The following is a 24116-nucleotide window of genomic DNA, read 5'->3' on the forward strand; positions in this document are numbered from 1 at the left end:
GATTTGGTAGCAGCTTCAAGAGGAAATACTCAAATTGATTGTTGAGTCTGCAAAAGCTAGCAATGTTACACAGACCACCTGCGAACAGCAAGGACATTGCAAGCCAAAACGTTATCCTGGTACAGTGTACCAGGATGCCGTCTAATTATTCTGTTACGACAATGGTATCCAACGTACATGGACCCGATCGTTACTATTACATAGAAACCTATTATTTTTTCCATATTTTCAACAAGCTTGGATTCATCAAGAAACTTGACTTGAATATTCAAGAACAAGTCTCTTGAATGATTTACGTGGAAAAGGCATAAATCCATGGAACACTGCTTGCAATCGAATACCGATATAATGTCGAAAGATGAACTGTGAAGCCTGTTTCAATAGGCACAAGATCTTCAAGACGTCAAAATTGCACGGAGGAGCGGCCAAGTCACGCACTTGCTCCAAGGCGGGAGGAAGCGTTCCTGCAAGTGCATTTATTGTTCCAAGTTGCATCATGTCCCTCACGCGACAGATTTGTACACAAGTGCAAAGGGCACACGAAATGCAGGATGCTTTCCTTTTCTCCAGCACATTTATTTTGAACATTGAAGATCCCCAGATCAATATACTTTACAACGAGATCAGTCGGGTAAAGATTCCATCGATCGAGTTACGGTTTGCGCGACGACAGGTTATAATATTGCATCAAAGCTTAGTGAAAAAGAGTTGAAAGTCGATGTCGACAGTATCCTGGCAAACACATCGAGAGCACTGGCGCAGGTCGTCGTGAACTATTTCGAATACATAGCATACACGGATAACATTTACGACGCGTTTGAAAAGTTCTACAAGTAAGCTGGACAATGCTATGCGGATCGACTCTTTACTAAGGCAAGGTAGCTCTCTCATAACGGCATTCACTGGACCTGACACTTTATATCAGTTGCCGCTCATCAAGCAAGCATCTTCAACGCTTGTACATTTGGCGTTTTATGTATGAGCATCTAGAGTTCGTTCTTTTCCAGCATGTTATCGTTGACCGGCACAATTTTCTGCAAACAGGTGGATCGCGAATTCCGTATACCTCGAAAGCAAAAACGAGCAGATCGTGCAGCAAATCTGTTGTCCAAATTATTCAATATCATGCTGATGGATAGGTACCAATTGACGTGATCCATGCTCACCTCTTTCCTTGCTTACAGTGTCAATTTGAATCACAGAGCACCGTTTGAAGAATCGAAACGGCAAGGTATATTTCATGTGACAAACCTTGCATTTAAAATTTACACCAAGGTAACTACCTAGTAGGATGATTTTGCGAACTATTTATCGATATATTTGCTTGCTAGCTTGACAATGTGCGCCTGTGCCAAACGTTCATTTCAAATATCAAAAAAGGCGAAATCAACCTATCCGATTATCCAATGTCGCAGCAAGTTACCTATAACTATTATATCGGTCGTTTTGAGTTCTATCAAAATCATCTAAGACGGGTAAATGATAGTCTGTAGCCAGATAATAATGCAAGACTGACATCCAAAGGTAGGCGGACAAGCATTTGACTTTTGCATTCAATAACTGTCTAGAAGAGAATTGGAAAAACAAACGGTAAGTGGGGCGAACGTACTTTAAGAACCAAGGAAGGGGGATGAAAACTAATACTTGGTGATGTATATAGTTTGATACTTGAATATCTTATACCGACACGACTTCTCCTTGGCTATATGCCCACATTTGAGCTACTTCAAGAGTACAATCTCACTTTCCCATATGCGAATCTTTTGCATGCAGTGCAGCTTGGCGACATTAAACAATTTATGGACCATTTGCAACAAAACTACGACTACTACGCGAGAAAGTCCTCATATATACTGCTACGGTCACGGGGCATCGTCCTACTGTGGCGATGTCTGTGTCGCCGACTGTAAGTGAACGGAAATATACTATTCGCATTGCAGTTGCTAAGAACGGTACCAAAGATACATTATGACACGACTTGACGAAGACGATCGGGTCCTGCCATTCGATCATATATACCACGCATTGCGATTCTCGAGTAAAGATAGCTCGCTTGATCTGTTTGATGTAGAGAACATACTCGTATCATTGATAAGCCAGGTGGGTTAGACTCGTGCTCGTGTCGAAACAATTGATCTTACAACGTGATACCAGGGGTATATACGTGGATATCTGCATCACACACAACAACAAATGGTTTTCAGCAAAGTCAATCCATTTCCGCCAGTTTCACAAGTCTATGCAAGTCAAGAATATTTCAATGACGACGCGGCCGAGGAGCATTTACAAAATGCGCAACCGCCGGTGCCTCCCGAAATCGAAAAACTAATAGAAGAAGCAGATGCAAGTCAAATCCATGAAGATGACGATTATTTACAGGAAGGAATGGACGAGGAAGCAATGTACGATGATATGGAAGGAGGTGATTTCTACGACCAAGGCGATGAGTACTATGACGATGAGAACTACGAGACAATGCAAGAGCTGTCATAGTCTACTGTACAATTAAAATTTATACAAAAAGTTCCTGTCCTCTCGATCCGTCAAACCGAGATTTACATTATAGATTTGCGAGGGTGGATTGGCGATACGTTGCTTGTTTTCCCTGACTATCATGATGCGCATGACCACGAAGCATACAATTGCAAGGGCGTTGCCAGCAGCGAAGATAATCATTCCAGTGGTATATCGCGGCTTTTCACGATCGAGCATTACCAAGGGTCCAACAAACTGACTAATTGTGTATGCGGCTATCATAGAGCCGTTGTAGAATATTTTTTTGCTGTAGCCAGACACGTTGCTTCCGAAGATCGCTGCAAGCATGGGCAGGGCTTCCGCCAATCCCCAGCTGAGATAGTAACCGAGCAGTTTGATAGCGCCGTCAGGAATAAAGATGAGAATAAGAGTGCCCGCCAAGCTGATTGAACACATGAGGATACCAGTGTATATGTTTTGCTGAGCACGCCATGCAATCAAGCCGGAGATAATTGACATTAACATAGCTATTGCTGCAGCGGCAACTTTCAGTAGGGTGGACTGCGTCACTGTGAAGTTACCCAAGGTCTGGACAAACTGCGCACTAAAGAAAAGCAATCCACCGTTTGCCATGTTGATGCAGATTATAGCCACAATAATAAGATAGTACCGCGATTCGCACAATGCTTCAAGGATATGCTTTGGATTAAACTTGTTGTTACGAACCACAGCGTTGTCTTATGTACGCAGATCGACAATTTTCTCTTGTTCCGGTGTGAACCTCAGAAGTTTGGACCTCGGATTGTCCACCAACAGGAAGAATGTCAGGATACCCAGACCTACTGTCAACGCACCAAAAATTATATGGTTCCTACAATGGTAATATTGATGGATAACAGTGCAATATTTTTGGGTTTGAAGGGATACGTACCAACGCCACATCATGATGCCATGTCTATTCCCCATGTTGGCAACACCAATAGCTATGAGATCACCGAGCATGGCTCCGGTTCCATTACACATAGTCACTACGCTGAAATAGTACGCATGTTCCTGTCGTCGATATAGATTGGCGATTATCATGTAAATGCATGGTAAACAAGCTGCTTCGCACGTTCCAAGGAGGAATCGCAATGCCGCCAATTGCGAGTATGTGTGACAAAGTGCAGTAAAGAGTAGCACAGCACCACAAATTATAACACACACTTAGGTATCTGCCTATCGGGAACCATTGGGTGAAAAACTGGTTTGGAATCTGATAGATCAAGTATCCCAGATAAAACATAGAGCCCAGCCAACTGAACTGCGAACCGGTAAGGCCAATACCTTGATAAATTCCAAGAATGGCAGCGATACTCATGACGGATTTATCGGCAGACTACAGAAATGAGCATTTATGCCTCTGTATGTTAATTTGTATGTGATGGCAGCTAGGTCCTGTAGGCTTTACATGTATATCTTACCTGAAACATGAGGATGCAAGCTACAAGTGGTAAAAATGTAAAATTGATCTTGCGCAAAAGCTGCTTCTCAGCCTTGGACTTCTGAAACGGTTGCTTGGAACATTGATTTTCCTCTTCAACAGTCGTAATATCATCATAATCGACTTGAATGTGCCCAATTTTCTCTTCCTCGTTTGGCATATTATGCACAGGACTATTGAATGGTTTCAAGATCAAGAAGAAGAAGAAGGTGAAGAACTATATGCAGGTACATCGTCTGCATAGCCGCCACCAAATATCACAGATTCCCGCCTTTTGTCAGAATTCCGCAAACTTTTCCATTAATAAACATGGCGAAAGCTAGAGACAAATAAAATGTCACATTATCTATTTCGTCCAAGTTCTTATATGTGATCTAATTTACCTCTAACTGCATAGATTTTTGTGCAAGCTCGAACTGATCTCATTTCATCGGTTACTGCCTAACACAGGTAATATACGTACGTTGAATCCCAAAATTTTTCATCCAGGAATAGGTTGCGGGGGCAAATCATGAGACATAAACAACTTCCCGGTGGAAATATTTACGGACGTGTAGCCCATGAACATGTTTCAGCCCATTATTTCAGCTCCAACACATCCATTTATCAACAGGTACATAAGATAGGAAAAATATTTAATATGCGTTTTTTCTCTGGAAGATCTCAGCCGAATATGTAATGTAAATGGCTGTTATCCAGTGCCTTACATATTCTAGTTATGCTATGCATTCTTTCTGACAATTTTACAGCAGTAGCAACAAGTTTGCCAAGCTTTAAAGCTTGTACAAAAAATCCCTGTCTTCACAATCTGTCAAACCAGAGTTCACATCATGAGTCTCTGACTGTGGATTGGCGGTACATCATCTGTTTTCTCTGACCCTCAGGATACTAGTAGGGCAAAGAAGGAGTATAAATACCATAGCATCCCTAACCGCAAAGATGGTCATTCCAGTAATGTATTGCGGCCTCTTATACCCAAACATCACTAATAGAGTCCAACGAATTGGCAGACTGCACCGGCAGGGACCATCGTACCGCTATAAAGGATGTTGTACTGTATCGAGATACTTCATGGTTTCAACAGCGGCGGCAAAAGGCTACGTAGGGGTGGGAATGGATGAACGTTTGATAGGCAACTACATTTATACTTCGGAAAGTCCCCGGCGTTTTGGATCGCTTGAAATGTATGTAAATGTTCATTGCACCTGCAACCGCCGACCGAAGCACACTTTCAAATAGTCGGGGCTAGGTTCCTGGGATATGCAAGACAGGTACTCCGATATGTATACACATTGAAAGGATTGAGACTAGAGAGTGAGGTACTCTCCCTTTACTGTACATTGAAACATTGCACCAACTAAACTATCGCAGGCAGCTCTTTGCCCAGATCTGTGTTCTGTCTTGGACTAAATAATCTAGTTTGGGTAATTTGTCAATGTTAATTACCGTTTTATCTTCAGCTGCTGCAATGTATCGGGGTATCCCGCGGCGTAAGCGTCGATTACAGTATCCCTGGAACGATCGCTCTTAATGACGCGGAAAACAGAAGACGGTCGCTATCAAATATGCGTCAAGCGGTTAGCTAACATTATTGACAACCTAGATCATTGCAAAGACCTTGCTCAAGGAATGTATGCAATGGTATCTCGTATACCGTCTACATAATCTTCAAGTCTTATCTACATAATATGTAGGCGAAGATCTTGCTTAAGATTTCAAAGAGCCAGATGCTATGCATGCGACCTTGGAGTCCGTGCAACGCTGCAGCTGGTTTCTGGTAATACCCAGATCTTCGTTCATTTGATGCTATAATGAGTGTTACATAACACAGCTCAGCTATCGTCGTTTTCTCCTTCACAAACGGGACAATTTACCAAGAAACTTCCGCATTATGTCTTGGAAGAAGAAGCCGCGATTTTTAGAGCTATAAAGAGTCTTGTCTCCTTCCACGGCCCCTGTTCCACACCGATCATGAAGCCACTTGCTACGGTCACCTTCCTGCTCCTTTCAGCTCTTGCCGCTATTTGTCACGCTGATACGACCGTCAAGGTCTCGGTCGGCCAATCTGCAAGTATCGATAGTTGCAAATGTTGCACACATCGCCGCGCTTACTAACTTGAAACTGGCTACCACCGTAGATCCAAAAAGCCATTGACTCGTTGCCTAGCGATGGATCCAGCGCCATAATTGAAGTAGAAACTGGTGCCTACAATGAAAATATTACCATTGTTCGTCCCAATATTAGCTTCCATGCATCCGGTTCTGGACCCGTTGTCTTGCAACAAAGTGTAGAAAACTACGCTGTCGTTTACATTGATTACGACTCTAGTGATATCTCCTTTTACGATTTTCAAATTATCAACACTATTGGCGAAGCTGCTGGCAACCAGAACGCTTTCCGAAGCTACTCTGACCGTATCGCTCTTTACAACTGCAAGCTCGTTGGCTATGGTGACACTGCCTGGTTCAGTGCCGGCAGCGTCTACGTTTACAACAGCTGGATCGAAGGCAGTAAGTATACAACTATTGCCACTACGGCTTAATACAATATATACTTATCATTCTTTTCTCCCTACAAAGCTGTCTATTTTGTCTACGGTTTAAGCTGATGTCTATTTCTACAAGTCTACTTTAGCTAACAACGGTGTCGGATCTGTCTCTGCACCTGGCACCTTGGAGTCAGACACCAAGGGCGGCTTTATCTTTATGAACGCCAACTTCACTCCCGTCATTTCCTCTATCTATGACAAGCGTCAGGAAAATGCCCATTCTTACTCCAAGCCCCTGTCCGAAGAGAACTTTGAGAACACTGTTATCTTGTCCCGTCCCTGGCACAACAACCCAAGAAACATTATCTTGAAGAGCACTATTTCTAGCCACATCCAGTGAGTACTAGCAGTTCAAAGTTACACGAAAGCATGTAAATATATAACACCCATCAAAACAGACCGGCTGACTACGACGCTTGGAACTACAGTGATGACAACCTCAAAACAAAAGTTTACTACGCAGAATATTCTAACACTGGCTCAAGAGCTGACACCTCTCAACGCGTGTCCTGGTCGAAGACTCTTACCGACGAAGAAGCCGCTCCTTATCTTTCGCCTTCCAAGTTCTTTGAAAACTTGGGACTTGGTACATCCTGGATCGACTCCAAGTATTTATCTTAGTTGCATACACAAGCACACAATACATACACTTTCTATCGAATTTTCAATTAGATAATTGAAAGCTATTAATCTCGTGCGTTGCTATATGCAGACCGAATTTGTTTTATTATCCTCAACGAAGCAAAACGCTCAATTCATGTAGATATGCTTTATTGGATATGTAATTACATTTGTTGTTTAGGATTTTGCGTGGAGAAAAGGGCAGGATGGGGCAAATTTATCCGAAGCTGATGTCTCCCAGACTTTCCCCGTATCTTTTGGTTGCATTCAACTTTAGTTACACACACAACTCTTTGCCTCCACTGTGATGCCGAATGACAAGAGTTGGCAAACATTGTTGACTCTGCTCTTCTTGCTCGTACTCTGCGTTGCTGTTGCGCCAACAGCTAACGAGGACCAAGAAAAGAAGGAACAGACAGGAGCCGTTCAGGACGAACGTTCGAACAATGTCGCGCGAGATGTCCTTATATCGTTTGGTGAAACTACATTTTACACTGCAGCGTCGCTGATACTCGTGTCGATCCGATACCTGCTGCTAGGTACATACAAGTTGCTGTCGTTCATCCTAAACCCTGCAGTTTGGCTGCTGCATTGGCTGTGGATCACCTTTATTGTTCAACCGTTTCAGCTGGCTTTGCACGTTGCACGTGTCCTCTACCCCGTGGCCATGTTCTGCCTAGCTGCCGTCGTGTGCGGCACTGTCATCGGTGGATGTGCCGGTTTTGCTGCTGAGGCGATTTCTGCATTTGCAATATCCGCGACGTGGGGGAAGCCAATTGTGACAGCAGGAAAAACTAGAAAGAAATCTTATTACTACGATGTACACGATGTTGACGACGGGCAGAGCCAGCAGGAAAGCATCGTAACCAGCGAAGCATCATCTGTAGATGACTCTATGTTCTTTGGAGCAGACGCGACCGCGTCCGGGAGTCGCGACGCTTTTCGAAACGTTGATTCCTGGCGAGAATCAATACTTTCACGACGCTCTAGCTCTTCCTCATCCTCTTTTCATCATGTTCCGGGAGCAAGAGCTATGAACATGTCAGCTATGCAAGCTAAAGAGGATAATTGGAACTGGCCAGAAGAGGAGGAGGAAGAAGAAGAGCAAGCTACCGATGAGTATCCAAGGCGACGTAGGCCAAATCAAAAATCTGCGCTTGGCGGCGGCTTGTAAAACTCCCCCTTCCTTTAACCCTTTAAAATGCCAAAGCGATCGTCTCGTAAAGGCCCCAACAAACCCTACAATCCTTTGGAAAGAAAAGGTACATTCTTCTTTCGTTCAAAAATCTCGATTCTGATTGTAATGCAATCTGACATGTTGGTTGTGAATGTAGTAAAAAAGAAAAAGCAAGAACTTGTCCACAAGCTTGCCGTAAAAAGCAAATACTACAAGGAACTCGCAAAGAACGATCCCATAGCCAATGCACCTGAATATGTAAAAAAGGTATTATATTCTTGGTACAAAAACCAAAAAGTTTGGTTGCTAAGGAGGTATAAGATTTTCGGTGAACGTACGATCGACGATGAAGGAAACATTGTTGCATACAAACCCGAAGAAGAGGAAAAGCTAGCATCTGCAGAAGCTGAAACGCAAGACAACAAAAAGAAACGACGCATCGATGAAGATCGTGTATATGATCTTGATGAACCATCCTCTTCTTCTTCAGAGGAAGAGGACGATGAATCCGAGGAGGAATCAAAAGGCAAAGCAAAGGGCAAGAAAGATACCAAAAAGGAAAAAAGGTGAGATTAAGATATCGCAACCGGTAAAGTTACGGTGGTTAATGCATCCTTTATTCAAGACACAAGCCGAATCCTTTCAAAGCAGAAATTGAAGAACGAGAACGAAGGCAACGCGCTGCTCAGGAGGAGAAAGAGAGACGAGAACGTGAAAAGCAAGAGAAAGAGAAGGCCAGAAAGCAGTATTACAGCGCACGAAAACGAGAGCGTGGTAAGATGCTCGCTCGCAGCAAAAAAGGCCAATTGAATATGGCATCCCAAGTCGACATTCTGCTTGGCAAAATCAAGAAGCAAGTCGCATCTGAAGAGTGAGCCGATGCACCTGTACATACATATACATTCCTCCATGTAGATGACCGATATCATTTATTGTGTAAATCTTTAAACGCCATTCAGCATTTTCTTTATCCATACCAATAACGGTTATGCCCGTGTTTGACCAGCCTGCCTGTTGCCAGCTTACATCGCCTCCCGCTCGTATACACAGAGCATGCAGAAACTCCTTGAGGAACATCCCATGCGAGACAATCAGGACTGTTGCAAAGTCGCTTTGCAGCAAAAAATCGACCATATTCGATGCACGCGATAGAACATCCTCCAATGACTCGCCGCCAGGGCCAGGGAAAGGTGTTGCTCTTGCTCCAACTCTCGGATCAATTACCCACCGGCACTGTGACCATGGCTGGTTCTCAAAAGATCCCATATTAATCTCCATTAACCATTCACTTGTTAACAATGGTGGTTTGGGATCTTGCAGCAGCGCGCTGTATATTGCCATTGCCGTGTCTAGAGCGCGAGAAAGTGGACTCGAGTATATTATCGAGAACTATATCAAAATCATTGTGTTATCGGCATGATTCTTGTTGTTTGCAGCCATTCAGAAACCCTGCACTTGCCTGCATCTGCTGTAATCTTTGCGCCAAAAGCTGCGCCTGCGCCAGACCCAGCGGCGTCAGTCTGTCATCAAACGAGTGGTCGATTAGAGACTATGTAACATGACAAGCGACAGGTGCTTACGGTCCATCTGTGATGCCTTGCCAGCACCCAGTGAAATTGCCCTCGCTTTCCCCACTAGTGAATTGTCAAGGTTACTGCGAGCGCAAGCAAAAATGTTCTTTCATTGTACTCACTGTCTCACCAGAACGAAGAGCATGAAAGAATGGTGTGCCTTTCCTAATTCGGTGCATGCATCCCAATACTTACGATCTCTTGTGACATCAACATCTGTGCCAATGTGATCTAAAAGGAACAGTGTACCTCTTTCCAATAGGAATTGGACATCTATTCTCCAGCATGGAGTATGCGATGTAGGAAGAAGGAATACATTTCACGCAATACAAGTAAAAATGCCAGATATGCGATACTAGTTTACGGAATGATTGTACTATGCAGCTAATACTGTGGATAGACTCTCTCGTAAATGGGAGGAAGAATGGTATAATCTCATTTTACATTACATATTTACGTTCAACTAATTCTTCTTGCCTTCCTTGCGAGCACGGAATTCGGCAATATCCTTATTCACTTCAATTTGCATTTCTTTGTAAAGCTGGGGTCGATATCCGAGCTTGAAAAGGATTTCGAACCATACAAAGTACGGCGCAGACACGAGAGCTGCAAGGAATGGCAACGCATGTGAGATAAAATGTTTAGCTGAAAATATTAGCATGGTTATACTTGCCTTGCACAAGGTTGTCCACGAGCTTAGGACTTCGCTTTTCAGCTACACCGTGACCAATGAACTGGAAAATCCAGGCAGCAACGTGGGCACCAATCGCAATAGCGATAGCGTTGGAGCTTGTACGCTCAAACTTGGTAGCGGTATAGCACATGCCATAAAGAATTGGAGCATACAAGGCCTAGATAAAGGGCAAGGTGTGAGTATTTCAGCATGATTTCCCCATTCAGGGAGTACGTGCTAAAATATCCTCCTTACAGATGCAACCGGGTCCAAAATGGTGTAATAAATGCTGTAAGCTCCAACGACAAAGGCGCTCAGGTTCGGTCCAACGGATTTTAGCCAGCAGAAAGAGCTGGGAAGCACTTTGGGGTCGATCAATGGACCGGTCCTTGCACCGAATACCAAGGCTACGGAATATCAACGCATGAATATTCAGCAGCCCTAGCTCTTCTTTAAAGCATATATTACCTGTCCAGAAGATTACTGGCACAAACACCATGTGAATTGCGACGTTAATCTTGTTGTTGTGATGAGCTCCATAAGTAACAAGCTGTTTCTTCAGATCGAAAATGGCTGGACGCGGCATTTCGTTAAGGAAAAAAGAAAAGCACACCAGAAAAAAATTGTGGGGACCGCCGGGGCAATATGCTTCATCAGTGCATTAGTTACACAAATAAATACGATGCTGACAAACTTTGTGACCCTACCGAACACGTTGCCATGTGTACAGATAAGAAGTTTTTGTTCTTTCCTCGACTGTGTATACACACTATTATTGTTCTATTTGGCTGGTATTCGAGGACTCGAATACCCAAAAGTGTACATCTAAACCCTGAAAATGACTACGGACATCCTTTTGGTTTATGTCCTCTCCAGAAAGATATGCAATCTCGGTTGGAAGCATGAAGCAATAAATTACCATGTGAATCGTCGATATCGTCGACTCTATTCTATTGATAGTTTAGAGCCGCAATGCACGTAAATCGCTGCACATTTATCTTTCGCTTTATGTATTATCGGCAACTGCTATTAAGGTGTACAAAGTATCGAGAACAATGGCATGAAAAAAAGCATAAACTGAACAAAAAAACAAAAACACTTGCATGCATGCTCGGTCTACATGATGATACAATTGTCTCTGGCAGCGGCATCAAGAGCTTGATCCAGCCAAGACAGGTTGCTTGTTCCCTTGCCAAACTCTACATACAAGCAGCCAGGATTGGGCTTGTTAGGTTCAACGGCGACTTGATATTGCATAACCAGATCCTTGATAGCAGGTTTAAGTTTGGCAACATGGTCTAAACATCTCTACCTTTAGATACCCAATCAAGATGGGACGAGCCAAATTGCTTCAAACATACCTGGACTGTGGAGACCCTTTCCTACGATGATCACTAAATGGTCCAAGCCCATAGACTGGCAACGTTGCAAAGCCTCTTGCACCTTTTCAGATGCTTCTTTGACAAATAGGCCGTGCAGATCAATTTCAGTAGGAGGTCTACCGTGATTTTTTTCTAATTGGAGGATCCATTTCAGGTCAGATATTATTCACAGTTGCCTGAAACCAATTATCTTTCTTACGGTAAAACACCAAGTCTGCCGCTTGCTTGTTATATTTTCTCATGAGGTTGTCGTGGTGTTTTCCTTGGTTCGAGAGCTCCTTGGCTGTGGGACAATAGATTCAAGAAGTTTTTAATTGATGGTTCCAGGAATAGCCGCTATTTGGTTACCTCTGGCGCCGTCGCCGCTGTGGTACGCTGCTTGGCTTTCTTCGTAGCAACGGTTCCGTTCTTCCGCTTCTTTGTGCGCCAGCGCCCTCAACCGAGTATACTCCGGGTCATCGTGATCGTCTTGTACGTGATGGTACGGAATGTCATAGTGGTTGTCATGTTGGTTGTAGTGGTTTGTATTGGTGGTAGTGGTAGCGCCAGCGGCAGCGGCGTGGGTGTGATAACTTTGCTGTTGCTGTTGCTGTTGCTGCTTCAGCTGTTCCTTCTTGACAGCCTTATAGAATTGAAAACACTTTTTGGCAAAGTGGACTACGTTGTTTACGGACTGCGAGTTACCCATTATTTTATGGCCCTCGCGATCTCCTCTGACTGAAGCAGAAAATGGGAAAAAAGAGGAGGAAACCTGACTCCGAGATCACCAAGAATGAATGAATAGAAAAAAAAAAAATTAAAAATAAAAATAAAAATAATCTGAGACAATGTTGCTGCAAGTTGTCGGTGGCCGACAGTCGGATAAAAACAGGTTGCATGCAGGTAAAGGAACACAAGCCAACGCTGAGTAACATTTGAGAACAATAACTGCATGAAATGTTTAGTAACACCAAGTTGTTCCCAATGTCTTTGCTAGCACTCAACTGCAAGGCCCGCTTTACCATTTAAAGCATCCTACAGGATCTACGCTACAGTTTAGCACTCGTATGCTGCCGTGGCATTCGCGACTCAAGAATCTAATTAGTCTGTAAATATCCAAGATGATCTGTCAACGTAATTGCCGCAACAACGTTCTTGACGGATGTCCCGTGTTAATTCATACAGATTTTTTGACTGTGGAGATACCCTGCCAGAAACTCTTTGAGATCTAAAAACTTCATTCGTAGGATTCCAAATTAGGTTACAGATTACAGGACTTGGATTGGTATATTAGATGAATTGGTTAAGAATATAGCGAAGAAACATCTGAGTCATCAAGCCTGCATGTCGACTAACATATGCTCAATGTTCTGTATAGTAACGAGACATACTGAGAAAATTGGTGCTCGTAGAGTGATTCATCTTATACACGTGCCAGACGGAGACCAACGTCAGATGGAGAAACGTGTGCTAATTTGATTCGGATTAAGGACTTACTAGCTTCCAGTACATATGTACCAAAAGTGGTACTCGAACAATAGTAAGAGTCAGGCTTAGAGTTGTTCAGGCAATGTAAATATTCAAACCACAAAGTCTCTAATCGATCAAATGCTGGTTTTGGCATTTCTTCTACCTCTGCCAGTAAAATAAGCATGAATTTCCTGCGATAACGGCGACAAACCGACTCTTTAAGCTGTGTTCAACATCGATAAGATATGCATGCTGCTATCGGTAGGGATATCAGAAATAATGATCAGCAAACATTGCAGAATAGCTTATTAAACTACTATTGTTTGGAAGTGACTCCTCTCGAGCTGATCATGTTCTGACCTGAGTTTCAATGGTGAGTTTGTGGAGCCGAAGACCCCTTTTGCAAGAATAACTTTGGCTTTTGCCGGTCTTGGTCTGCCATACATAGAGGCGATGGATAACGCTACAACAGCGTTGGCGATGGCATCGCCTCCGCCTCCACCACCTCCCCCTCCTCCTCCGCCGCCTCCACCGCCACCGCCAGGCAAGCGCATGTCCCAAGTGCTTTACGAGGTACACGCTGAAATCTTTGTCGTGCGAAAGATGCAACAGATCGCGTTGAGGCTCATTAACTGTACTCTGTAGCTTGAAGATCTTTTAGCGAAACTGGCTCGAGAGACGAAAATGAAAGAAGGTGTGGAGAACTTGCTTGAGGTATATCTCAGGGACAAGAAGAGAACAAAAGACTTGGAGGCCAAGCTTGAGACGTACAACTCGACGATAAACGACATTGTCCAGCGGATAGAGCATGTGAGAACCAATGCTGGTAAACGAACGGAATTACACGTGCACGACTCGATATCGTAGTTAAACATTTATATAGGACGCTGCGCTCCGCAAGTATCGCAAAAGCTAAAGGAACACAACTATGCGGGCAGTGCGCTTTATTCCGCTCCCTCAGCAGCTGCACCTACTTTGACGAATCGGTCACGAAGTAAGCCGAGGTCGAACAGCTCTCCAAACATAAAGGGCAAGCAGAAAGTCACACACGAAAGCATCTCCTTCCCAGACGACGGTAAGATATTTAAGTCAAAATTCCATTCGATCGACCATGCTTAATAGCATAGGCATAGATGCATTTCCCATAGGAAAGCAGATCGGTCACATTATCACCCAATTGCGAGCAGACGAATGGAAAACATCGAGACCCGGCTCGTCAAGCGACGCGACGGCAATAAAAGATACGAAAATCGAAAAGCTCAACACTCTTTTACGAATATTGAAGAACACTACCGAGATCGATTCGTATTATCCCAAGAAGAATATGGTCGCATGGTAACTTTGCAAAGGAGATTGCAACGCAATTGGGATCTCACCACACTGTACAATGTATTAGTTTACGACAATGTATTGCGAGCCCTAACCGGGAAGTGCGTCTTGTAGCTCTTCGAACACTGCGTCATCTAGTAGAAGGACCTAGCGATGTGGAGATTATGATGAATATGCAGATCGATATCTTTATCATCAGGTATATGCGCGACATATGGATACGTAATGCGGATATTTTACCATATCTTGAACAGAGCATTATCTCGGGATCCAAAAAACAGCGAGCCAGAGCGAGAGCAGTCTTTGAAGTTAGTACGCGCTTTTATCGAGTACGATGGTCTGAGGTTTCTGAAGCAAGATATCGTGCGCGCTGTTGTGGCAATTGCTGAGCAAACTGAGTGTCGATTAAGGAACATATCTCTCGAAACACTTGCAGAGCTAGGTATGATTGGGAGGGCTGGATCCTCGCCGTAAAGTTTCTGGATGAATTGATATTATTTTGGATAGCGATCCTGGACATCAGCTTGGCTGTCAAAGCTGGAGGTCTGCGTGTCCTCATGCAAGCACTCCTCGACGGTCAACTGAATATGACAGAAGTACTTGTACATGCTCTTGTCTACGTGCTCGATAACCCGCACAGGAGATGCTATCTGCGCCCTGGAGTAGAACTGGAAATGATTGTCGCGCCATTTACAGAGTCCGGAAAAGGACCGAATTACGAAGAACGACTAAAGAACAGTGCAAAGGTTGTGACTTTATTGCTCAAAAGCTGGCCAGGCGTTTTCTTAATGTGCGCGAATAACCTACGAGCGGCAAGATCAGTTATCCAGGCTCTAAGATATCCTATGCCCGAGACGCAGGTACGTCTCAAGATATTGCGATGTTAACCTTCGTTAACAAAAACACATCTCTGCGTTAGAAAATCGTGCTGGACATGTTTTTCGATATCTTTCGCGTCAAGTTACCTAAAGATTATAACAATTTCCTAAGCGGACGACAACATACTGTACATATTGCACCAAGCAGCAATCTTGAAAGCAGCAATGCAAATCTTGGACAACGAGCTATAACTTCGTTGCAGGCTAGCGGAAATCCTCTCAGCGATGCGTTAAACAGCTATGGAGCGAGGAACATCAACTGCAGTAGTTCGGCTACAGTCAACCTCGATCGCCTCAACATGTTGGATCATCACCTGTGTATTATACTCATTATATTTATTGATGCTGACATTCTCATGGCGTTGGTTGATATGGTTAAATCTGATGATATTTACATTTCACGGAAAGCGACCCTGCTTATTGGTGAGATCCTCCAGTTATCTACACGGCTTCTTCCCATTATGATGGGTATACAAGTGCAGTCACTTCCAAAACTGTTTGCGCTGGCATCCAACTTTGAGGATGAACAAGTGCGTCACAATGCCACTGCTGCTCTTGCACATATCGACAAATTAACCCGAGCCAGGGCACGATACGCAACAGCTGCAACTAGCATACCCGAAAAGCGTAAAAGCATCGCATCCACAACTCGAACACAGGACAAAGTGCACGAAGTAAAACTAAAAATTGGTTACGCAATCGATGATGCGCACTTCCGGCAACTAATTATGGATACCCAAGTTCTGAATACAAAGGACTATACAAAATGGAGCTGGGAGAGCATATCTGAATTGCTGCAGGGACCCTTACTTAACCCACGGCGGCTGGAGGAAGCGATGCGTGGCAAGAAGTTCATAAAGCGCCTGTTGGCATTCTATCGACCATTTTCACACCGCTTTTCCGACATCAACGCTACTAAATCCAACATCACACGATACGTCAATACCGGCTGTGTACTCATCACGACTCTTCTAAGCAATGCCGATGGTATCCGCTACTTGAGTGAAAACAAGTTATTAGCACAGCTAGCAGAGGCATTGAGTGAACTGGATCCACTCAATGGAGAAACCGAGACAGAGCCGATCTTTTCAAAAGAACGCATGGAGAACACGCTTAGCCGAGGATACTTTACTTTGCTTGGTACATTTAGCAAACACAAGGAAGGTGTACGGATTATGGAGAAATTCAAGATATTCAACTTGTTTTACCAGCTATCTGAACTACGCAATCGCGACGACTTGAAGGTAGCAATTATAACCAATATGGATTATACCCTCGATGGCCATCCCCGAGTATTGCTATCGAAAATAATGACCTCTGGTTACAACCCTATCCGCTTGTTTGCTACCCAATATCTCGGTGTCATTATGCGACAATCAGAGAGCGATTGCAATGGCTGGATCATCAAGCTATTACTCACACAACTTTACGATACGCACTTGGAGGTTTGCCAAGTGGCCGTGGCCTTGCTTGATGAGGCGTGCGAGAAACAAGCGAATTTGGAATTACTCGTCAAGTATCGTCCCACACTCGGCCATTTAGGTGAAATTGGCAATCCTTTGCTGTTAAGGTATATGCCATCTGCAATTTCGGGTTGATGCAACATTTTTTCTTATGTTGAATGCTAGGTTCCTTTCTACATCGACTGGATTCCGGTATCTGTATGCTTTGGGATACGTGCAGAAAGAAATGGACGAATGGTTCGAAGTAAGTGCCCTGTTTGCAGCTCATCTTCAATGTTTGGCTGTCAACTAATCTTGCTCGTTCCTTTTCGTTAGTATCGGAACCAGCAGTATGTGACACAGCTAGAACTTTCACTGGCAAGAGCATTGGCCAACACTCCAGATAAAAAGGATGTGAACCCCTTTGAAGAAAAGGTGGATAGCGAGAACAATTTTGAAGCACTGTAGGTTTATATGTAACGGAATTTCCTAATATAGATCCACTAACCATTGAAATAGGCAACCTGGCGACGGTTTATCGCCTCCCCATTTTTACGGAGAACTCACAAAGACTGAAGAAGGCTGTAAATTATTAAGAGAAAAGGGTCATTTCCGCTTCTTTGCCGATTACATTCGGAATAATGCGCACGAGGATAAGGACTCTGATACCCTGCAGCAACTGAAAGCCGTTCTTTGGGCAGTAGGCAATATTGGTGCAACCAAGGATGGATTACCATTCTTAGAGGAAGAGGATATTATCAAAGACATTACCGACATGGCCGAGAACAGCGAAATATTGACGATCAAAGGGTACGCACAGGAACAACTCGCTAGCTTTGAATGGATTTTAACGGTTAACGCGTATGTATAGAACATGCTACTATGTACTAGGCTTGATAGCAAAGACGCAGCAAGGCGTCGAGCTGTTAGGAGAACTGAATTGGGAAGGGGTTATAAGCTCAAATGGCTTTCCAGAAGGACTCTGTGTACCCACAAATTTCCGCCAGTTTCTCACTGTAAGCATCGTATGAGATACGAGTCTGCGTTAGATTGACTTTAGTATTGCATAGATCCATAATTGGGAATATATACCAATGCTATCTGATCCTCCATTGTTACCCAGCAACATCAAGGATGACAAGATTGCATCAGAGATTCTCAGGAATATCGGAAACATGAGCAACCACATTTTGGCCAATGAAGCCTCAAAAAATCTTGCAAAGTAAGCAAAAGTTTTGGATGGATGAGAGATATGGTAATAACAGATGAATAATGATAGATTGCGAACGAAGCAGCCTGAGTATTTCAAGCGTGTCGATCTTTTCTACGCAGTGTGCCAGCTGCTTGGTAGCTATCACTTTAAGGCTCCCGTACGAAAATATATACTGGAGATTTTTGATATGCGCTTCACGCCAGAACTGCTGCAGCAGCTTGATGAGGTTGGCAATGCAACTGAGGCACCTCCGTCAGATGGCGCCAAGCAGCAAGCAAACGGTTCAACCGAGAATACAGACTCGAGCGAGCAAAAATCTGATGCTCCAGGCGCAGACACTCGGAAAGGCTCTGTAGTAATCACAGAGAGACCAGAGCCACGAGTGCAGAAGATAGGGTTCGATGTGTAAAAAGACATAATAAATTCCCGGGTGTATCTAGTAGTAACAGCTCATTGCGGCTTTATGTTTCCCGGCTTGGAGGGCAAAGGGTGAAGTACTTGTTGACTTGGTGTGGGGAAGAGAAAGCAGACACATTGTAGTCGGAGATGCTCGTGATGAAATGTCGCCATTGACTCAATCCGTAAAAATGATTGGCAATCAGCAAGGGTTACTCACTTTTGTCATGGAGGAAACTTTTGACTGGGCATTTTCCACACTAGCTTCTCTTTCACTCACTGCGATCTACTCATGACTGACTGTCTGCTTGCTTCACCTGCTTCGTCCATCGGTGGCAAACGCTACAGGTTTGCTACCGAAGTCGTCACAGTCGACAACCCTGACGACCCACACAACGCTGCCTCCGTTCCTATTTATCAATCTGCCACTTTCAAGCAGACAAGCGCTGCAGGAGGTGGCGACTATGACTACTCTCGAAGCGGCAACCCTACTCGTACCCATCTTGGTAAGCAGAACAACGAGTGATATGTGCAAGGCATATGGACAGGATATCTAACGCATTTGATTATTTCCCAGAGAATCATCTTGCAAAGATCATGGGGGCCAAGCGAGCATTTGCTGTTACAAGTGGAATGAGTGCTTTGGATGTTATCGCTCGGCTTGTACAGTCCGGTGACGAGATCATTGCAGGAGATGACTTGTACGGCGGCACCAACCGTCTATTGACGTTCCTTGCAAAGACACAAAATATCAAGACTCACCACGTTGACACAACCAAGGCAGAGTCTGTATTACCGTACCTGGATCCCGCAAAGACAAAGTTGGTTCTTTTGGAAACTCCCACGAACCCTCTCATCAAAATCGCAGACATCCCGACTATTTCCAAATACGTGCACGAGCGGTGCCCGGACGCGCTGGTCGTCGTGGACAACACAATGATGAGCCCGTACCTTCAACGTCCCTTGGAACTCGGTGCTGATATTTCTTACCACTCAGCAACTAAATACTTGGCTGGTCACCACGATTTGATGGCCGGTGTCATCGGCACACGGGATGAAATTATTGCCGAAGTAAGTAAATCGTTTGTCGTGTTTATGTATCCTATATTTATCGATTCTGTTTAGAAACTTTACTATGTCATCAACGCAACTGGATGTGGTCTCGGTCCGTTTGATTCATGGCTCCTTTTGCGCGGTGTCAAGACCTTGGCTGTGCGCATGGACAAGCAACAATCCAATGCTATCCGCATTGCAGAGTATCTGGAATCTTGCGGTTTCAAGGTCAACTATCCTGGATCACGCAACCATCCTCAATATGAATTGCACAAGCGAATCGCGGCAGGCCCCGGCGCTGTTTTGAGCTTCCAGACAGGTGACATTGGTCTTTCTGAACGCATTGTCGAAGCTACCAAGCTTTGGAGCATCAGTGTGTCTTTTGGATGCGTTAATTCGCTCATCAGGTAAAATTACTGCTTTTGATGTTAAGGTTCATGTGCTGAAAACTGACACTCGTTGTTACCTTTCTAGTATGCCTTGCCGCATGTCCCATGCATCTATCCCTGCTCACGTGCGTGCCGAACGAGAGTTCCCAGAAGATCTTATCCGGCTTTGCGTCGGCATTGAAGATCCCGATGATCTTCTAGAAGACTTACAAATGGCAATCACTGCAGCAGGCGCCATGCCCGTGGAAAATCACAAAAAGCAAATGTAGATATGCTATGTAATTCCATCGCCCCACATACATGTACAATCCAACCTGTCATCGCTTTCGCTGAAACCACAACACTCTCGAGAACTGATTTTGCCTGTTTATATTTCTATAATCCCCTCTTACAAAATTAAAATGTTCTGTATTCCTATTTATCCAGCGCGAAATTTTGTATCGTGGATCGTGCAAATATTTTCTTCAATCGCTCTGATGAGTATTTATTCTGTTTATCACTCATATGTACAACTAGAATTTCTTGCGTCAATCAAATATGCTTTACTTTTGCAATATCAAGGGAGAAACGACAAATTTGTGGTTAAATGTGCGCAGCTGCAACGTTGAATCCTCCTCTTCCTCGTCTGTGCTGGAGATGCCGCCAAAAAAGGTGAACGACGACGTCCACCGAAAAGGAAAAAGGAATCATGGAATGGGAAAAACATTGGACGGAATACTCTTGTATTGATTGTGCCTAGCTCTTGCCGCTCGTGCGTATCGATATTTACTTTTGCAGGGACGTATTGCTCCTCGTCTTTGTGGTCCAAAAGGTACATGACAGAATCCTGTACTACTGACTGGTGCATTTGATAGTAATCGATTGCCCAAACATCTTTCTGGACAGAGCCGTTTCGGTGAAGAGTGAAGACCTTGGCATTGTGTAATTCGCGTTTTCCGGGTATGGAAACGACAGACTTTTCCTTCTTGACCTGTTCACCTATCGCAAGGATGGCGCTGTCTTTGCAGATTAGCTTGTGGATGTTAAGCTGATAATCAGTTATTAAGATAGGTTCCTCCCATTCGTTGGTCCGTGTATCGTAAACTTGGATAACGTTGATCTGCATTCCATCGTTGGCGCCGGTCATATAGATTTTCCCATTGTTCATGCAGGTCCGCAACCTTCCTATGTACACGAACGGCATCCGAGTCACGTATCGCCATGCTTTGCTAGACGTATTGTATGTCCACCCTTCATTGGGTCGTGTTTCGTTGGATTCAAACTTGGGGTCAAACAAGTATATCAAGTCGTCGACAACAGTTGTGTAGGCATATTGCAATGGATATGGGGTTGTCGTTTCAAAGGTCCACTCGTCAGTGAGCATATTGTACGAGTAAGCTTTATCGCTAACATTGAATTCTTTCTGAGAGAAACGGTGCTCAAGCGGATCGTCTGAGGCAGGGTCCACGTAGTAAGCAATTGGGTAGCATCCTCCAAATATATAATCTTGTTCTGCAATGCAATGTTGAAAGGTTCTGATCCTCTGCTATGGATCCTTCCCCTGAAAATCCGTTGATCAGGAAACGGCGAAACAGGAACCAATTCGCTGGCTACGGCGCTAAGTGACATGGTTAGCGCTGCAGCAAATAATGCAACGTGCAGCCGCCGTAAAATAGATCTCATGGTATGCATGAACACTGTAGTAAGAAAAACAAGTCAGATAAGTTCGAGTATTTTAAGGAATACATCAACACTGCAAAATCCACCTTCTCCAACGTCTGAATGAGTGAATAAATCGGCAGCGCTGAGGAGTCATTTGGTAGTTATATATAAAAATTGTAGGTTACATGTAGGTTACAATGTTCTGAGAACAAGTACCTTCCGCAGCTGCGTATTTTGTACACACTTTTTTTTTCAAATTTTTACCCGCCGTTGTTTTCTGCAATTGATCGAATGCATCAAGACAGGGATCTGGTCGTGTCTAAAGGTCGACTTTCAAGCGTTTAACCCGTATTTCATCTTCTTTCGCTTCCTACTAAGCCCGTAACTGGGAAAGATATAAAGTTTAAGTTTACATGTCGCGCAGCAAGCATCTGAAATCATTGTTTCACTGACTAGGTCTGACTAACTTCCAAAAAAGTAACTACAACGCAACCGTTGAAAACACAGAAATATCAAGTGATAGCAAATGTCGACGGACATCAGCGGATAGAGAGCGTCACCATAAATTAGATACTTCTTTATATTGAGTCATAATGACTTGAATGATAAATAGTGAGGGGTTATGTACGTGGGTGCGACCAAGTGACAAGTTGCGAATACACCTATTGGATCATTATTTTCCATTTGAGTTTGCATCTGATAGGCAGCTTGCTGCTACATCCACCATGCCGTTCAGAGAACGTCGGAAGGCAAAGGTTAATGCATGTTCACACTTCGGCAGCATCCAGTTGCTTCGTCAATAAAGGTACGTACATCCAATATATGAGGTCGAGAGGACAAAGCATGCCCGAAAAGCAACACGTACCAAAGCAGCGACCTGTTCCAAGAGTTCGCTAAACGAGCTGAGAGGGTAGAACGGTAAGATCAATAGGGTTTCACATCATCAAATATGCAACTGAGAACAATGCTTATAGAGCATAAAAGCCAACACTGTAGCAGCAGATCAAGTAGCACGGCAGATCTAGAGTTTTATTCAAGGATTGAACTAGGAGGAGCTCGTACTTCATTTAAAGAGCAAGATCAGTGTTTATACAAGCAGAATTACAAGACAAAATGAGCGTCATTAACTAATGTCAAGAGACTAAGAACTGAACGTCGACGATCAAAAGTATCAGAAACGCGTCAGCCAAACACCCACGCTGAAAGGACTAAAGATCCCTTTTCATATTCATTTTCATTGTCATAATTTCAAGTTCAACGTGCTGAAAAGTTTCCCAATATAAGAAATGGGACAAGAACGACGTTGCAAAGATCCAGGAATTTCATCGAGATGGGAGACATAACGACAGTAGATGTCCATTTTGAATGATCAATGATCATAGATGCGCCATATGAGCTGTTGAGTGCAGCAGAACAGGCGCTAGTGGGCGTATGGTCAAGGCGACCTAAAACATATGCAAAAGTCTGCAGAACACGGGAGCAAGTCGAAGCGAAGAGAATGTTCATTTGCCTCTCTATACGTAGTAGCAACTATACATTCAACAGTAGACATCCGTTTATTGCTGTTCAAAGAAATGCACCGATGGTGGTGAAGAAACAATGTACTTGTGGTTGAATGTTTTTAGACCATCCGGTGAGTTTGTATCCTTGCACATCAAACCAAAACATTTTTGCGCTCGGTCGCCAAAGAGGAAGAAGGTATCATCAAAAGGAACGAGCAACGGATTCGATATTTTCGTTACTAAGGTACCAATGTCTTGTCGTTCGTGCTTGTCCATATCCACCTTTGCAATGACCATCTTGTCATCGTTTCCATCAAGGAAGTAGAGGTTTGAGTCGTGTACGACGCTTCGACTCATACGATAAAAGTCCAATGTCCAGTCTTGCACCTCTACGGTACCATCTTGGTTGATTGTGTAGATATGCTGGTGGTATAGCTTGCCCGTTCAAATCCAGGTACTTGACTAAGACCCACTTCCTTGCTAAACTTTTTACCAATCGCAAAAATGGTATCTTGTTTGCATATCAGTTTCTGCAATAAAAGAAGTCTGTCCAGTACTATAGGAGCTTCCCATTTCTTGTTAATCGTATCATAGATATGAACGATGTTTATACTTCTTCCATCGTTTGTGCCCGTCATGTAGATTTTCCCGTCGTCCTTTGCGCATGAAATCAAGTCTCCGTAATAGAGGAAGTGCATATGATCCACGAACGACCATGCCTTGCTCACAGTATTGTAACTCCAAATTTCATTCGGTCGTGTCTCGTTTGACTCAAAGGAAGCGTCAAGCAAGTAAATGGATTCACCAACGGCGATGGTGTAAGCGCTTTTTAAAGGATAAGGAGTCGTAGCTTCCAAGTTCCAGTTATCCGTTAAGAAATCATACGAGAATAT

At 43.8% G+C, this 24116-nt stretch overlaps 14 protein-coding genes across 14 annotated transcripts; 6 read left to right on the forward strand and 8 right to left on the reverse strand.

Moving 5' to 3' along the window:
* Positions 1 to 62: 62 nt before the first annotated feature.
* On the forward strand, positions 63 to 2493 carry VTP01DRAFT_191 (uncharacterized protein; the record flags this gene model as incomplete). The annotated part of the gene is made up of 10 exons (XM_069380312.1): positions 63 to 139; positions 385 to 631; positions 694 to 833; positions 1045 to 1095; positions 1185 to 1231; positions 1381 to 1475; positions 1529 to 1590; positions 1661 to 1906; positions 1962 to 2100; positions 2155 to 2493. 10 exons carry the CDS (start codon positions 63 to 65, stop codon positions 2491 to 2493), a joined length of 1443 nt encoding a protein of 480 aa, XP_069244611.1.
* Positions 2494 to 2505: 12 nt separating this feature from the next.
* On the reverse strand, positions 2506 to 3108 carry VTP01DRAFT_192 (uncharacterized protein; the record flags this gene model as incomplete). The annotated part of the gene is made up of 1 exon (XM_069380323.1): positions 2506 to 3108. One exon carries the CDS (start codon positions 3106 to 3108, stop codon positions 2506 to 2508), a length of 603 nt encoding a protein of 200 aa, XP_069244612.1.
* Positions 3109 to 3213: 105 nt separating this feature from the next.
* Positions 3214 to 4118, reverse strand: VTP01DRAFT_193 (uncharacterized protein; the record flags this gene model as incomplete). Its single annotated transcript, XM_069380334.1, has 4 exons — positions 3214 to 3346; positions 3407 to 3458; positions 3682 to 3853; positions 3939 to 4118. The coding sequence occupies 4 exons, from the start codon at positions 4116 to 4118 to the stop codon at positions 3214 to 3216; spliced, it is 537 nt and encodes a 178-aa protein (XP_069244613.1).
* Positions 4119 to 5393: 1275 nt separating this feature from the next.
* On the forward strand, positions 5394 to 7128 carry VTP01DRAFT_194 (uncharacterized protein; the record flags this gene model as incomplete). The annotated part of the gene is made up of 7 exons (XM_069380345.1): positions 5394 to 5448; positions 5505 to 5589; positions 5653 to 5735; positions 5790 to 6025; positions 6097 to 6469; positions 6594 to 6843; positions 6906 to 7128. The coding sequence occupies 7 exons, from the start codon at positions 5394 to 5396 to the stop codon at positions 7126 to 7128; spliced, it is 1305 nt and encodes a 434-aa protein (XP_069244614.1).
* A 307-nt stretch (positions 7129 to 7435) lies between these two features.
* VTP01DRAFT_195 (uncharacterized protein) lies at positions 7436 to 8302 on the forward strand (the record flags this gene model as incomplete). Its single annotated transcript, XM_069380356.1, has 1 exon — positions 7436 to 8302. One exon carries the CDS (start codon positions 7436 to 7438, stop codon positions 8300 to 8302), a length of 867 nt encoding a protein of 288 aa, XP_069244615.1.
* Positions 8303 to 8329: 27 nt separating this feature from the next.
* VTP01DRAFT_196 (uncharacterized protein) lies at positions 8330 to 9180 on the forward strand (the record flags this gene model as incomplete). The annotated part of the gene is made up of 4 exons (XM_069380367.1): positions 8330 to 8390; positions 8463 to 8572; positions 8627 to 8871; positions 8931 to 9180. The coding sequence occupies 4 exons, from the start codon at positions 8330 to 8332 to the stop codon at positions 9178 to 9180; spliced, it is 666 nt and encodes a 221-aa protein (XP_069244616.1).
* Positions 9181 to 9249: 69 nt separating this feature from the next.
* VTP01DRAFT_197 (uncharacterized protein) lies at positions 9250 to 9646 on the reverse strand (the record flags this gene model as incomplete). The annotated part of the gene is made up of 2 exons (XM_069380378.1): positions 9250 to 9270; positions 9332 to 9646. 2 exons carry the CDS (start codon positions 9644 to 9646, stop codon positions 9250 to 9252), a joined length of 336 nt encoding a protein of 111 aa, XP_069244617.1.
* Positions 9647 to 10339: 693 nt separating this feature from the next.
* On the reverse strand, positions 10340 to 11135 carry VTP01DRAFT_198 (uncharacterized protein; the record flags this gene model as incomplete). The annotated part of the gene is made up of 4 exons (XM_069380389.1): positions 10340 to 10482; positions 10550 to 10727; positions 10805 to 10956; positions 11018 to 11135. The coding sequence occupies 4 exons, from the start codon at positions 11133 to 11135 to the stop codon at positions 10340 to 10342; spliced, it is 591 nt and encodes a 196-aa protein (XP_069244618.1).
* Positions 11136 to 11665: 530 nt separating this feature from the next.
* On the reverse strand, positions 11666 to 12619 carry VTP01DRAFT_199 (uncharacterized protein; the record flags this gene model as incomplete). The annotated part of the gene is made up of 4 exons (XM_069380400.1): positions 11666 to 11847; positions 11911 to 12063; positions 12131 to 12214; positions 12280 to 12619. 4 exons carry the CDS (start codon positions 12617 to 12619, stop codon positions 11666 to 11668), a joined length of 759 nt encoding a protein of 252 aa, XP_069244619.1.
* A 1214-nt stretch (positions 12620 to 13833) lies between these two features.
* On the forward strand, positions 13834 to 18651 carry VTP01DRAFT_200 (uncharacterized protein; the record flags this gene model as incomplete). Its single annotated transcript, XM_069380413.1, has 14 exons — positions 13834 to 13953; positions 14026 to 14206; positions 14264 to 14455; positions 14514 to 14715; positions 14777 to 14908; positions 14964 to 15151; positions 15217 to 15569; positions 15629 to 17157; positions 17216 to 17294; positions 17366 to 17493; positions 17549 to 17839; positions 17901 to 18045; positions 18100 to 18251; positions 18309 to 18651. The coding sequence occupies 14 exons, from the start codon at positions 13834 to 13836 to the stop codon at positions 18649 to 18651; spliced, it is 4035 nt and encodes a 1344-aa protein (XP_069244620.1).
* Positions 18652 to 18930: 279 nt separating this feature from the next.
* Positions 18931 to 20349, forward strand: VTP01DRAFT_201 (uncharacterized protein; the record flags this gene model as incomplete). The annotated part of the gene is made up of 4 exons (XM_069380424.1): positions 18931 to 19144; positions 19216 to 19709; positions 19764 to 20098; positions 20166 to 20349. 4 exons carry the CDS (start codon positions 18931 to 18933, stop codon positions 20347 to 20349), a joined length of 1227 nt encoding a protein of 408 aa, XP_069244621.1.
* A 145-nt stretch (positions 20350 to 20494) lies between these two features.
* On the reverse strand, positions 20495 to 21688 carry VTP01DRAFT_202 (uncharacterized protein; the record flags this gene model as incomplete). The annotated part of the gene is made up of 3 exons (XM_069380435.1): positions 20495 to 20592; positions 20816 to 21594; positions 21645 to 21688. The coding sequence occupies 3 exons, from the start codon at positions 21686 to 21688 to the stop codon at positions 20495 to 20497; spliced, it is 921 nt and encodes a 306-aa protein (XP_069244622.1).
* Positions 21689 to 23277: 1589 nt separating this feature from the next.
* On the reverse strand, positions 23278 to 23580 carry VTP01DRAFT_203 (uncharacterized protein; the record flags this gene model as incomplete). The annotated part of the gene is made up of 1 exon (XM_069380446.1): positions 23278 to 23580. The coding sequence occupies one exon, from the start codon at positions 23578 to 23580 to the stop codon at positions 23278 to 23280; it is 303 nt and encodes a 100-aa protein (XP_069244623.1).
* Positions 23581 to 23612: 32 nt separating this feature from the next.
* VTP01DRAFT_204 (uncharacterized protein) lies at positions 23613 to 23921 on the reverse strand (the record flags this gene model as incomplete). Its single annotated transcript, XM_069380457.1, has 1 exon — positions 23613 to 23921. The coding sequence occupies one exon, from the start codon at positions 23919 to 23921 to the stop codon at positions 23613 to 23615; it is 309 nt and encodes a 102-aa protein (XP_069244624.1).
* Positions 23922 to 24116: the final 195 nt, after the last annotated feature.

This window comes from Rhizomucor pusillus (genome assembly GCF_041956525.1).
Source record: "Rhizomucor pusillus strain CBS 183.67 unplaced genomic scaffold VTP01scaffold_1, whole genome shotgun sequence".
Taxonomy (NCBI): domain Eukaryota; kingdom Fungi; phylum Mucoromycota; class Mucoromycetes; order Mucorales; family Lichtheimiaceae; genus Rhizomucor; species Rhizomucor pusillus.